General features: G+C 40.7%; 3 protein-coding genes across 6 annotated transcripts in view; 2 read left to right on the top strand and 1 right to left on the bottom strand.

Annotated features, from left to right (window-relative positions):
* The first annotated feature begins 428 nt into the window (after positions 1-428).
* ssr1 (signal sequence receptor, alpha) lies at positions 429-3,888 on the top strand. 2 transcript variants are annotated; one of them, XM_056738301.1, is made up of 8 exons: positions 429-611; positions 1,278-1,405; positions 1,482-1,578; positions 1,688-1,950; positions 2,038-2,114; positions 2,268-2,346; positions 2,488-2,578; positions 2,822-2,919. In XM_056738301.1, the coding sequence occupies exons 1-8, from the start codon at positions 545-547 to the stop codon at positions 2,902-2,904; spliced, it is 885 nt and encodes a 294-aa protein (XP_056594279.1). In that variant the 5' UTR covers positions 429-544; the 3' UTR covers positions 2,905-2,919. The 2 variants fall into 2 exon arrangements, with proteins under 2 accessions (XP_056594279.1, XP_056594280.1); XM_056738302.1 differs by lacking the exon at positions 2,822-2,919 and adding an exon at positions 2,951-3,888 and having other exon boundaries at positions 430-611.
* A 303-nt stretch (positions 3,889-4,191) lies between these two features.
* Positions 4,192-8,235, top strand: twsg1b (twisted gastrulation BMP signaling modulator 1b). Of its 2 annotated transcripts, XM_056738454.1 has the most exons (5): positions 4,192-4,512; positions 4,934-5,080; positions 5,426-5,525; positions 5,883-6,146; positions 7,371-8,235. In XM_056738454.1, the coding sequence occupies exons 2-5, from the start codon at positions 4,970-4,972 to the stop codon at positions 7,550-7,552; spliced, it is 657 nt and encodes a 218-aa protein (XP_056594432.1). In that variant the 5' UTR covers positions 4,192-4,512; positions 4,934-4,969; the 3' UTR covers positions 7,553-8,235. The 2 variants fall into 2 exon arrangements, with proteins under 2 accessions (XP_056594432.1, XP_056594431.1); XM_056738453.1 differs by lacking the exon at positions 4,192-4,512 and having other exon boundaries at positions 4,571-5,080.
* A 4,392-nt stretch (positions 8,236-12,627) lies between these two features.
* ppp4r1 (protein phosphatase 4, regulatory subunit 1) overlaps positions 12,628-14,542 on the bottom strand; it is a 12,417-nt gene continuing 10,502 nt past the window's right edge. For both annotated transcript variants that reach the window (XM_056738896.1, XM_056738895.1), the window contains exons 16-20: positions 14,516-14,542; positions 14,300-14,420; positions 13,812-13,940; positions 13,594-13,735; positions 12,628-13,435 (exon numbers count right to left, since the gene is read on the bottom strand). The exon at positions 14,516-14,542 is cut by the window's right edge and continues 74 nt beyond it. In XM_056738896.1, coding sequence (XP_056594874.1) covers positions 13,272-13,435; positions 13,594-13,735; positions 13,812-13,940; positions 14,300-14,420; positions 14,516-14,542 — 583 coding nt within the window. In that variant the 3' untranslated portion in view covers positions 12,628-13,271. The remainder of the gene's footprint in view (positions 13,436-13,593; positions 13,736-13,811; positions 13,941-14,299; positions 14,421-14,515) is intronic.

The raw sequence follows: 14,542 nt of genomic DNA, 5'->3' as shown, positions 1-14,542 counted from the left end.
ACACGTGTGTTTATGTTCACATCGTCCCGCAGAGGGCGCTGAGCGGCTCATAAAGCCCAATCCACTATTCAACAACCTGAATGTCTTTTGTCATATTAGAAGTTTAACATTTATAAGTCCCAAGGATTTGGCGCCTTATATACGTGTTAAAATGTTCCCTTGTTAATAATAACTCCTCTCGTGCATTGATGGGAAAAACAGGTATACTGCTTTGATTCGTCGCTAAAGATATGCTCATTTGAACTATGATAATACTGACAAACATGAATCGTCATTAAATCAGAAAAATTCAGTGGAAGTTAAAAGCAGAATATCGATCATTTGAGTCTAATGTAAAGAAAGTTTATTCATATCTTCGTGCCATTCCAGCTCTTTTCCTTTTCAATACACGTGTCCGTACGTGTGACGTCAGCGATGTCCCGGATGAGGCGCATGCGCAGTGCAGGTTTTCCTCTGAGTGGAGTCAGTCAGCGGTTGACGTGCGTTTGTGTTACAGGTTTTTCATTCTTTCTCGTCGTTGTTTCATTTGTGTGTGTTTGACGCGATGAGGCTGTTGAGTAAACTGCTTGTGTTGCTCTTGTTGGCGTTTCCCGCGACGCTTCTCATGAAGGGTGAGTTTACACGACACTTTTCACGCCTGTATGATCAGGCCGCAGGTTTATAAACTCTGTGTATGTGAATGTGATGAATTCTCTGTAATTGTGCCCTTTAAACTCATCAATAATCTCACCTGAAGTGTGATTGTGTAGTGTTTGAGCACATTTAAACACGCTGCGTGTATATGTGTGTGTTAGGTGTGTGTGTGACGTGTCCTTCTCGCGGCAGCTGTGATTCATTCAAACTCTGATCGTATCACATTAATACACACTATACTTGAATATATCTCACTTTCACTTGAATAAAAGGCTTCTGCAGACATCATTTCACTTTTAACTTTTCATATTTAGTCACGAACTCTTTCAGGCCTTTACACTTAACACTTCCACAGACGGCTGAAGTCATGAACGAAGTACTTAAGTGTTTACTATAGCGAACTCTAGTCAAATTGAAAGTGAAGCACACTGCAGATTATCAGTTCACTGTAGTTAATACTGAAGTATACATGAGTGTGTAGTCGTTACTTATACTACTTACTACAGTAAATACTGAAGCATACTACAGTATATGTGTTGGTGCACGCACACATGTTTATCTCACGTTTAAGACATCCTGATGTAATGATTGAGTGTTTAAAGGATTCAGAATGTTCCTTTGAAATCATGTGTGTCTGTCATCAGGTCCTGTGGTGTCTGCACAGGACGCTACTGAAGAAGAGGAGGCTGTGGATGAAGATACGGCTGATGATGTTATGCCTGAGGATGAAGATGATGAAGCTGAGGTGGAAGATGACGACAACACTGAACTAGTAAGACACACAAACTCTCCTCGTGTGCCACAAACATGAGCAGCTGTATGTCATGCTGTGACATTTCTGCTTTCAGACTGAAGAAAAGGAAGAAGAGGAAGAAGAAGGTCTGGTGGGGGAGATGAAGGCTTCACCCAATGCTGACACCACCATCCTCTTCGTCAAAGGAGATGGTAAACGTGTGACACGAGCCATTCATCTCTCACCTAAGGATTAAAGGAAGTTCTTGTTTCTCGTCGTGGTGTGAATAGTAATCTTTTGTGTCTTCTTTCTCCATTCAAGATTTTCCTGCCAACAACATCGTGAAGTTTCTGTTGGGATTCACCAACAAAGGTTCGGAAAACTTCATCGTGGACTCTTTGGACGCTTCGTTCCGTTACCCTCAGGACTTCCAGTTCTACATCCAGAACTTCACGGCTCTTCAGCTGGGTACAGTGGTTCCTCCTCAGCGTCAGGCCACTTTTGAATATTCTTTCATCCCTGCCGAGCCCATGGGTGGACGTCCCTTCGGTCTGGTCATCAACCTGAACTATAAAGACAGCAGCGTGAGTCAAGGCTCAGGACACGTGGCCATAAATCACACTCAGGTTTACCAGAGGTTTAATCTGAAGTTTCTCTTCTTTGTGTTTCAGGGTAACGTGTTTCAGGATGCCGTGTTCAACCAGACAGTGACGATCACTGAAAGAGAGGACGGTCTGGATGGAGAGACGTAAGAATGTTTTTTACACTACGCAATCATACAGAAAAGTCTGAAAAATAGTCACACACCTCATTCTTGATTATTTCTCATTTGAGCAACAGAATTGAACTCATGGGGATTGTTCTGTGATCAGTTGTATGGTGTTTGATCCTCTGTGTGCAGAATCTTCCTGTATGTGTTTTTGTCTGGTCTGAGTCTGCTGGTGATCGTCGGCTTGCATCAGCTACTGGAGTCACGCAAGGTACACAGAGATCACCAGTCTTGTCGTGATGTTCTGCGCGATGCAAACCAACAAAGATTGTGTTCAGCTCGACAGCTGCTTATTACTCCACTGTTTCATGACTCCATTGTGTTTTAAATTGTCATCTGTGTGTGTGCGCAGAGGAGGAGACCAGGTAAAGTTGAGATGGGAACCTCCAACCACAATGATGTTGACATGAGTTGGATCCCACAGGAGACGCTCAACCAGATCAGTGAGTTTCAGCCAGTCAGCTTTTCTCAATTCACACTTTTGACAATCACTTGATTTTGAGTTTTTTTTTTTTTTCTGTGGTATCAGAATATAAATGAGGGTCTTTCTGTTTCTATGGCCTTGTCTAATATCTCTCCTGTCTTCTGCTTGAGACCAATCACAGCTCTGATTCAGTTTGATTTCTGCTGGTTCACTCACTCATTCGCTCTCTCTTTATTCCCTTCCTTCTCTCTCTTATCTTTAGTGGCGAGTCGACGAGGTGAGAGTTTGATTCCTGTCTCTTGTGTTTCTCTGAGCATCAGACTGACTCTGTCTGAGAATGGTTAGAGATGTTGTAGTTTTGTGTGTGACTGATGTTGAACTGTCTCGTCAGATAAAGCGTCACCCAGGAGATCTCCACGCAAGAGGACTCAGAAACGCTCGGCCGGATCAGATGAGTGAGAGAAACGCTCATCACTGCTGCTCATCATGCGGCTGCTCTTGTGTTTTAATGGGAATAACAGATTCTGCTCATCACTGAACACACAGAGACTGATACACACACACACACACACACACACACTCACACACACTTCAGATTATTTTGTTTAGGTAACACACGAGTGAAATGTGCAGGTCAGCCATTAAAGCGTCTGTAGTTTTGTTTTATTTTTCAAATGGTGTTTGTCATGTTATTTTGATTCTTTACTCGTGTCTGTTGTTCTGCATGAGCTCATTTATGTGTGGAGGATTCTGGGATTTGATTTGATCCGCATTGTTTTGTTTTTTTGCTTCTAATTGATTCATTGATTCTTTAGTTTAAAAAAAACTGCTGACATTTCAGCCGATGAATTGATACTGACTGATCGATCTTGAACATGGAAAAAAATTATTTCATAAGGTGCCTGCTCTCCATCATTAGACTTTTGATTCTAGTAGTTTCCTCACAGATTCCTCAGTGATTAACACATATGTATAGTATGATTGAGGTGTGTGTGTGTGTGTGTGGGGGTGTGTGTGTGTGTGTGTGAGAAATCTGAGCTTGTGCTTTTGAGAAACTGATTGTGTTGTGTTTGCTACTTTACTGCACAAACACAGACACATTTTCCTGATGTGATTTCTGGACTATAATGTTGATGCTGGGTTTATCACAGCTTCATTTCAGGACGACGAAAAACTTTTTACCCTTTTTTGTTTTGTTTTTGTGTTAAGAACAAATACAATTTGATTGACCATTTTCTGAGAACATTTTTCACCGAGCGAGTGCTGTAAGATGTGAAGTTCAAGATTTACTTGGACAAATAAACATGAATAAATCTGTTTTTGATTCAAGAGTATTTTTAAAAGTGTGATTTTATGAGCGATAGTTATGTTTATTACAGTACTGAAGATTTAATATATCTACAATTACAATAATGTTTACATTTATGCATTTGGCAGACACTTTAATCCAAAGCGATTTACATTGCATTGAATTATACATTTGTGTGCAATCCTCAGGGATCGAACCCATAACATTGGCATTGCTAGCTCCATGCTCTGACCACAGAACCACAGGAAATAATATAAAACACTAAACCTTGTATGAAATAGGCGAATTTTTTTTAAAAACATTGCATGGCTGCAGCGTCACTTTAACTGTGGGTGATTGGCTCTATTCACTGGGAGGCGGGACTTCAGACCGAACGGCAGATGACATTTAGTATCGCGAGAACGATTCGAGAGTTGAGTTGATAAAGTTTGACGTGTGCATATGTTGCCGCATTATTTTACGTCATCAATACAAACCTGAAACCTGCAGGAAAATGTTTCGTCTTTACTGCTTTTGACCAGAGAGAGACGTAATGTCATGAAGGAAAATGCAACATGAATATATTGTAGTTTAAAAATTAGATATGCATCGTTTTAACATTGGTATTCAAATAAATCTCTGGACAGATCTTCCATTTCATCAGAGTTAGTCGGGCACATTTTTCTTTCCATTAGAATGTTTTTTAATTTCAGTTATACTTCATGAATGTGTATTTATTAGGAAATAATGTTCAGGCAGCATATGTGAACAGAATGAAGGAGTTCTGGATGAACTCTGGTCTGTCTAGTATAAAGTTTGTATGTTGATCTCACAGCTTTGATGTCACCGCGTATTGTTGTGTATCGTCAGTCGGACGCCGCTTTTGTCTTTGATGTGTTGAGCTGTTTGTTTATTACGTCTCTCTCTGTGTGTGTCTCTCTCTCTCTCTCTCTCTGTGTGTGTGTGTGTGTGTGTGTCTCTCTCTCTCTCTCTCTGTCTCTCTCTCTCTCTCTCTCTCTCTCTCTCTGTGTGTCTCTCTCTCTCTCTCTCTCTCTCTCTCTCTCTCTCATTCGTGTGTTGATGTAGGTCGGGCGGGTTTGGTTTAGTTCGGTTCGGGTCGGAATGCAGTCATCATCGGCATCAGTATTTCTCATTGTTGTCTCTGGTGTTTCTCTCGCTTTGGCCTGTAATAAAGCGCTGTGTGCCAGTGATGTCAGCAAATGTCTCATTCAGGTAAGCCGAACTTTCTTTTGTTTGGTTTTGTCAAGGTGAACCGGTTCGAGCATGGAGCTCGTGTGTGTGTGTGTGTGTGTGTGTGTGGTGTGTTTTCCATGTGCACATTCTTCAATGAAAACAATGAAGTGATGTTTATAGTGTGTTCGATCATCGTGCTGTGTTCATGGTTTTTCTCGTGATAAATGTCCCTCGACTTTCATGTAGAGCTGAGATGAAAGGACTCGTCTTAACACGTCTGTTCTGTTAGTGTAAAGACACAATACATACAGTCTGATGTGCACGAGTCAAAACTAGTCTGTGTGGAACTGATGAAGTGTGCTGGTGTTGTGTTGTGTTTTCCAGGAGTTGTGTCAGTGTCGACTTCAGGATGGGAATTGTTCGTGTTGTAAGGACTGTATGATGTGTTTGGGCTCTCTGTGGGAGGAATGCTGTGATTGTGTGGGTAAGAAAACTCTTCTGGAATCTCACGTGATCGTGTATTAGGGTTTAAGGTTGTGTGACGTCATATCCTCACGTGCAGCAGAAATGAATATGTTGTGTTTTTGGTTGAAATTCTGAACACGGTGTGTTTATTTAAAGTTTTATAATAAACAAGAATAGAAACTAAAACCCCCAAACTGTACAGAACAGCCTACTGAATAATCTAGACAGCAGAATGAAATTCCTTTTCTACCCATAGTTCAGCTTTCCAGTAAAAGCAGTTGTGCACTAAATGACCAGACACATGTCTTCTCACATTCTCTAGAACGCAGGAACGTTTGTGTTTGAAATCTTATCAACATCATTGTTGTCTTCACAGGGATGTGCAACCCTAAAAACTACAGCGACACACCGGCCACCGCTAAGAGCACAGTGGAGGAGCTGTACAGACCCATCCCGTCTCTGTTCAGAGCTCTGACGGAGGGAGACTCGCCCGTCAACATGATGGTCGTCTCTTTTCCTGTAGCTGAAGAGCTCTCCTATCACGATAGTCTGGTCTCTTTCCTGGAGACGATGGACAACACGCATCCCAACATCTCGCTGCCCGGCAACAGCATCCACGCCAGCTATGACAATACTCAAGGTTAGTACGGGTTGAGTTTATTTGATAGATTGTGAGTTTGAGGCTTGGCATCAGTTGTCATCTATAAACAAGGTTTGTTAAATGTTCATGTTGAGCAGAGAGAGTGTCCCTCACACCTCACGGTTCAGCACACAGGAGGAAGTTTGTTAGGTTGACGGTAATTGATTCTGAACTCCAGCTCTTTGACCTCATGATCTTGTGCTGTGATTTGCAGGAAAAACACGTTTGTTAATTCGATATCCTGCAGATCACAAGTGTGTCTCAACTTCCGAGTTTAGTTTGTATATGTCTCTAACACAAAGGTGTTCACTTTATTAGGATCCTGAGTAACAGACATATTATTGAGAAAAGTGCATTAAGGCTCTGTTGGCTCACTTTGTAGAGCATTTTGCGAACAGTTTAAAGCCCATGGGTTAAATCCTGATACTAATAAAAATATCTACACTCAAAGGAACTGGCTGCCAAATGCATAAATAACATCATTCATGTGTTTCTACAGAGAATCATAAACAGAATTTGAAATTTATTTTGGAACCGGTATGATTTGATCATGTGCGGTATTGTTACTGAATCTGGACTCAAGGAATAGTTCACCTTTAACGTGAAATGATGTCATTGTTTACCTGTATGACTTTCACAAAACTCAGAAGACATTTGGAAAAATGTTGGTGACCAAAAACTATTGGGCCCCATTCACTTTCATTGCGTGGACACAAAAGGGGTTATTGTAGGATCAACTTTCATTTTGGGGGTCAATGTAGCCGCCAGACCCCTGCACTCTGAAATCGAACAGCGTCTTGTGGTGCCATCCCAAAAAGGGAAAAAATGTCTCTCGTGTACCTTCTCTGGATGGGTTCCACATCTGTGTAATGATCTGCCCGCTGCTACAAGATCAGTAGATTCTGTGTCCATATTTAAGAATGGTCTGAGAACACCGTCAGCACCTCACCCATCACTTCTGACTTCTACTGTATCTCTTTTCTACTCGTTCAAAAAATAAACCTTCTCTCTGTATACTGTAGTGGACTATACTGTATGAGACCAGTTTTACTGCACTTATGCTTTTTGTTGTTCAAAATGCTTCCATTGTTTTCCTCATCTGTAAGTCGCTTTGTGTAAAAGCATCTGCTAAATGACTAAATGTGAATATAACTTTAAATGCTGAATTGTGGTTGGTTGAGATTCAGTATGGTGTTTTCTGATTGGTTGATTTGATCTTTGCAGATAAAATGTGCACGGTTGTGTACTTTGATGACTGCGTGTCTATTGGTCAGTGTAAGCTGTACTGTGAGTCTATGGGCGGCTCCAAGTATCGCTGGTTCCACAACGCCTGCTGTGAATGCATCGGTCCCGAGTGTGTCGACTACGGCAGCAAATCAGCCAAATGCATGAACTGTCTTTACTGACCTGAGATCATCTTTAGAAGACACATCACTTCAATCATGTACATTTAAGTCCTCTTTTATTTTTTCACATAATGATATATTTTAGTGTCCAAGCAAAGGCTTTTGGATGTGTATATTTTTGTAGGCGATTTGATATGGTCAGATGTTGTTTCTGGTTGTTCACACTAGAAGTGTCACATAAATACTCTTGATAGCACAAGGAGAACCACACCATTTTAATTTAAACTCTGAGATCTGATGTTTCATCTCATCATGTTTATCCTCTGTCAGTCATCTGCCTGTCATTCATCATCATAGCTTGGACGTGATGTTACATGCACAGATGATTTTTAAGTTGACAAAGACAAAGAGAAAGTTTGTTCTTCTGTTTGACAAATAAAAGCAGATGAAGCAGAGCACAAATCAAAAGTATTTTAATAAAACATGTAAATGAAATCGTCATGTGTTTGAAATGTTGTGGAGTTTCAGTAGATATGTTCTGTTCAATGGTGAATTTGTTTAAAAACAAAGGAAAACAAATGGAAAGAAAATCAAAGCATTGTAAATGTATTTGTCACGTGATAACACATCATACGCTCTTCATCTGACTGTCATTGTCATTTGAAGAAGCTGAATTGGTCAGAAAAGACCAAACATAAAATTTCCAAACAAAATGTAAAAATGATGACTGTAATGTCTGTCTCTGTGGGTAAATAAAGACTTTGAAAGTTTTTGTCTGAAAAGTAAAGAGATGAATAATATCTATCACTCATTAAAGTTTTGTAAGTTTGATATAAATTCAGGAAAAACTGATGAGCTCCTCTTAATGCAGATGATAGCAAAATACATGTGTGGTGTGAATAAATGCAGATCATGTATAATAATCCATGAATTGAGTTTGATAGCGAGGATTGTTCAGACTCAATCATAATGAACAGTAAAGCATTTGTTCCTGCTTCTGTTTCGATTAACAATATTTGTGCAGATAAAATCAAATTAATCCAAATTAATCCTATTAATCCTTAATTTGTCATACGGACAACGAACGGGTAAATTTTTCGAAATTTAGTTTTTTACATAATCTGAAAGCTGAATGAATAATATGTCTATTGATGTATGAGTTATTAGAATAGGACAATATCTGTCTGAGATTTTTGTCTTTTACTATAAATGTTTCCTTGCTTCTAAAGACTGGTTTTGTGATCTAGGGTCACATATGTCATCAGATCTTCATCAGTCACAACAGTAGACAAAACGCAATGTGCAGTACACACATTCACTGTTGATAAAATTGATTTAATAGGACTAGGTGTAATAATCCCACTGTTTCAGCACAGTTTAATTGCCCCATAGGACATTTCCCACACTTTATGCATGACAGAGGGAGCAGTGAAGAAAATGAATAGAGAAAAGGAGGTCTGAGGTTTCTCAGGGTTCGTCAAATGATTTTAGACATAAATAGCATACTTACCTATCCTTGCCATCATCAGAGAGACGTCTTATGAGTTGTGTGTCCAATCCCACTTTTATCACATCCATTATACAGAGTGAAAGATGCCTTTTAGTGAGGTGCTGCTGATAATTCCCTTTTTATGATTCTCATCAATGCGACACATGGTCACCTGTGCACCTCAGCCTCATTGGGTGTTTTGGCCCTTTATCACAAGACACCCTCAGCCAAGGGAGGCCCACCGCAGGTTGATCAGACCTGGGTATGTGTCGCATTGTTACAAGGTCATCTGGCAGCCCGTGCAGTGTCCATCTGCTTCAACCACAGCCATTGGCTTCTTTTTTCCACACGTTCTTGATTATCCTCGCCTCAACTTTATTTATATAGCACTTTTTACAATTTCCACTGTTACAAAGCAGCTGTACATGAGACATATTGACTGTAAGCAAAACAACTAAAGTCATAGACCTGTAAAAACAAGAAGACAGACATACCCATATACAAACACTCCAGTCACACAATATGCACACATACTGTATTTACAAACATCGACATAGACACACACACACACACACACACACAGATGGACACACAGACAAGCACGGTTGTCAGGTCACCGCTTCACATTCTCAGCTCTGGCATCAGGTCTGGACATGAACTGCATCCTGCGGTAACCTTAGAACAAAGAGACAAGACTGGCTGAGAGTAGAGTACTGTTCTGCACTCTATGATGCATCAAGTACATAATTTGTTGTTGGATGTGTTCCTGGTTCCTGTCGATCTGAATAATGCAGCCTAAATCCTCTGAGGATTAATATTATGGAAGTGTAGTGTATGCAAGATTAAAAAGATGCGTCTTTAGTCTAGATTTAAACTGACAGAGTGTGTCTGCCTCCCGGATAGTGCAGGGAGTAGATAGGAGAGGATCTACCAACTGCACTTGATTTTGAAATTCTAGGTATTACCAACTGACAGGATGCATGAGAGCGTAATGCTCATGAAGAACGTTAATACAATAGAAGATCGCTCAAATACTGCGTAGCTAAACCATGTAGGGTTTAAGGTAATAAGCAAGATCTAAAAGTTAATGCGATGCTTTATAAGTAACCACTGCAAAGTTGACAGAACCGGGGTTATATGCTCATACTTTCTTGTATGTGTAAGAACTCGAGCTGCCACGTTTTGGACCAGTTGCAGTTTTTGTAATAGGCCTGCAGGACAACCAGCTAACAGTGCATTACAGTAATCTAGTCTTGATGTCATGAATGCATGAATTAATTTCTCTGCATCTGACAGTGACAGCATATGAGTAGTTTAGATATATTCTTAAATTGGAAAAACACAATTTTACAGGTGTTGGCGACATGGCTCTCAAATGACAGATTACTATCGAATACAATGGCAAGATTCTTAGCTGACGATGAGGATTTAATGGAGCATCCGTTAATAGTTAAGCAGTATTCTTGGCTGTTACGTACAGCGGTTTTCAGTGCAATAAGTAACTTCTGTTTTGTAGCTTGTACAATGCGAAAAGCAGAGGCCCTAAGACTGAACCCTGTGGTACACCGTACTGGACTTGCGATTTGGCTTTGTTCATATGACTTTGTACATGGCTATATTTTTAATTATCCTGTTTGTTTAACAGATTTGTTCTTCCACTACAGCTGATATGATACAATACAAAATTGAAAATAGTAAAAACCACCATAAAATAACTTGATTTGACGAACAATTATAATGTTGAATGTCATTATTGAACGTATCCCATTAAACATTTAGTGTTGATGAAACTGTTGTTACCTGGATGATCAAAAAGAGTTTTTTTAATGTTTTGTAGTTGTTAATGAGTCATATGTTTGACCTGAGTGATTCAACGTTCCAGTAATCTTCAGAAATTGTTCCAGCATCTTCAGCATGTGAGGTTTTCACACCGGAGTCAAAAGAGACTCATCCAAAATAAAGAGGATTGTGGGGACCTCAGTGGCGGAGCTACACTTTAAAAACAGGGGTGGCAAGGTAAAAATAAATTATTTTCCACAAAATGTATATAGATTAAATTAAAGTTGTTTATTTTCCAAAATGTACACAATTACATATGTATTAAGTATACAGCAAAAATAGAACAATAAGTATTCAAAGTGCTCCTTGGACTAATCAAGTCCAAGAGAAAAAACTGAGGTAAACTTGGACCTGTCAAAACAAGGCAGGAGTAGGCAGTTGTACACATTCAAACATGTACTACAAGAATAATAGTAGAACAACAATACAAAAAAAACATAGAGCTGACTCTAATGATAAACTTCAATAGTTGTACCAGGTATAACCTGCATCTACCCATGGTATGGCACCACCAAGTTCACAAATACAAACATTCGGATTCAGAACAGCATAATTCTGCGGTTCTGGTGAGAAGAAGCAAAATGTTTTACACACCTCATGAAGAAACCATAATTTGGAACAATTTGCTTGTTATTATTTACCATGAGTACACCGTTACTAATAATACAAATACTAAAGTAATACTTGACGAGAAAATCTGAGTATATTGAGGTCTAGCCTATTTGACAACACAAGGAAAATTGCTTAAAGACATCTAGACATGTTATGTTAAGTAAGGGATAATGTATAGCGAGGCGGTTGTTATAGCGAATAAAACACCGACAGGCTGTTTAGGAGCCCGGCGTGAAGCAGAGGGATCTTAAATCAGCCTGAAGGGGTTGTATTCGCTATAACAACCACCTCGCTATACATTATCCCGCTTATTACATGGCTACCTACCAAATAAATAAATAATTTGACACAACATATTGATTTAAAAGGGAGTTTATTGATTTAAAAACTATTTATATTGCTTCCGCTAAAGAAAATAGTCCGTTCGGTCTCTACGGTTAGAATCCTGCGTCCATGACAACGGTCTGTTATACTAAGATTAGTGCTGCATTACACGTGCCAATATGAATAAGCCTACCTAATGTCTGCGATTGTTGCTGAACATTTGCTAACGACATGTTTTAAGCATATTCACGCAGTCGTGACAGTATTAGTCAGTCAGTTTCACGACTAGTAATGCTCATGAAGTATTAATGCCAAGCACTAAAGTGCAACGTCTCCCTTACTTCCCGTTTAAACACTACTTCGTTTAATTTAATACCAATAAAAGCCGTACATACCAGCAACATGCTCTTCATCGATCCCGTGAGCTGTCGGCGTTGTTTTGGAGCCGTTTGGAGCACGTCACGAAAGTGCTGCGTGTCAGCTTAACCAATGAAAAGTGTAGCAGCAACAGCACGCTGCGGCTGCACGCTTGTGCGTGCTGCGTAAGGATGCATTCACGTCCGCTGGGAGATTTGGGAAATGTTCGTAAAAATCTAACAGTGTAATATTTTCAGCGGGGTGGCAACAGGGGTGGCAAGGATTTCGTCTGGGGTGGCAATTGCCACCCCAACTAGCCCTCTGGCTCCGCCACTGGGGGACCTTGAATACACCTCAGCAAATTTGCAGTCACACCGCTGTAAGAAACTTCAGCTTGAACCCAGAATGTTCATTTAAACAATAACGGATCAACAAAAGCGCTTTTTGTAACAACATTTCGGAGGCCCACCTCATAAAAACTCTGAACAAAGTTGATGACATCAGACACAGAAAATCATTTTGTGTGAAATTTTATTCTGGAGAGGTTAAGAGAATAACAGCGATGCTATTCATGATCAAAACAGAATATATACAGAACATATAAAGAGCGAAAGATAATTTTTGCATTAAAATACTTGAGGCTTCAAGTGTTGAATATCATGTTTACATTCTCAGAGAAATAGACCGCTCGTGACATCACTTTAAAAAAGTTTACATTAGTTTCTATGCAGACAAGGGTCTCTTCATATGAGAGACGTCCATCAGTACAACAATGTGCTGCACGTGAGATTAAAATGAACCACGACTCGAGCCCTTGAGATCAGATGGACATTCGTGATGAAGTCACCTTTGTAACTACTGTAATGATGCAGTATGATGAGACTCTCAGAGAATCAAACGTCTGCGCTACAGTCTGTGCCTCTGTAAAGCTCACAGAGAGACAGACAGGCGTTAGGTCCCATCAGGAGAGGAAGAAAACGGACTGTCGCCTTCAGCTTCTTCAGCTTTTCAAGTATCTCCTGCTGTAAGGAAGACGGTTTTAAGGCTTCTGTGGCATAACAAATAAGAGCGCACACAAACCCCAGAAGTGTCTGCTGTAGCGAGGTGCATTCTGGGAAAGTTTTCTCAGTCTCTGGCCAATCAGAGACACCTGTGTGTTCAGTATGTAGACGAGGTGGTGCTCATGGCGTCCTCATTGAGGCGGTTGCTCCCTGGATGAATGCTGGCGAAATATTTCACATCCTTGTCGACATCCGTCTGCAGAGTGACCAGCGTGTGCTCCAGCGCCTCCTGGTGACAGTTGGCCGAGTTGAGGAAGTATTCTGCACGACACACACACACAGTGAACAGAGAGACGGCAATGAGACACACACACACACACACGCACGTATGCATGCATGCACGATATCACACACACGCATTTACACACGCACACACACAGTGAGCAGAGAGAAGACAGCAACGAGAGGCACACACACACCTCTCTCCAGCAGCGTCTGACGCAGGGTCTTGGCGAGGAGCACACGGACGTTGGGAACGGGATCAGACGCCAGCTGCAGTAGAGGAGGCAGCAGGTGTTCTGAGAACTGATCCAGAGTCAGACATTCCTCTTCTATAGACAACTGATGAGACACAAACAGATGATGAGATACCACACACACAAAAGAGAGAGAGAGAGAGAGAGAGCAGGGGAATCACCTGACAGACGAAAGCAAAGGCCTGCCGCCCCGACCACTTGGATGAATGACAGAATTTATCCACCAGCTCACTGAGAAAATTCCCCAGCAGAGCCGAACATGTGGACAGTTTCCTGACAATCTCACTCACCTGAAACACACACCAACACAAAAAAAAAAAAGATTTTGAACACTGACATCATCCTGCCGTGGTTCAAGTGTTCATTTTAAAACAAACATCGCTGAATACAGTGCAATAGGAGAAAGCTAGAAATGACCATGATGATGTGTCATTCATATCAGACACCTCAGAACTACAATCATTTGAATCACGTATCAAGAGAACACTCAAAACAAGTGGAGTCTCTTGAATCGGTGTTTAAATGTTCCAGTTATTTATTCTTCTGATCTGTGTCTTTGTGTGACCCGATGGAGACAGAAATAATAAAGTGACTCAACACAAACCCTGTCATGATATCAGAGATGTGTGTGTGTGAGGTGTTTCAGTACCAGTCTGTAAGACGTCCAGCGAACAGATGAGACACGATCTGTGCACAGACAGAAGGCCAGCGGTCTCAGATAATCATGAACGTCTTGAGGGCTGTACAACTCCAACAACAGAACCAGCTGCCTGTCACACAAACAGAGAAAACACGGAGGGTCAGACACACAATGATTCAGACGGGTGATATTCAGGCTCTTTAAAGGATGATGCATGTCTCATACTCTGCTAGTTCCGAGCGAAACCTCCAG

This window comes from Triplophysa dalaica, chromosome 23 (assembly GCF_015846415.1).
Source record: "Triplophysa dalaica isolate WHDGS20190420 chromosome 23, ASM1584641v1, whole genome shotgun sequence".
In the NCBI taxonomy this organism is placed as follows: Eukaryota; Metazoa; Chordata; class Actinopteri; order Cypriniformes; family Nemacheilidae; genus Triplophysa; species Triplophysa dalaica.
Note: the sequence above shows the minus strand (reverse complement) of the source record. Positions and strands in the feature narration are given on the sequence as shown.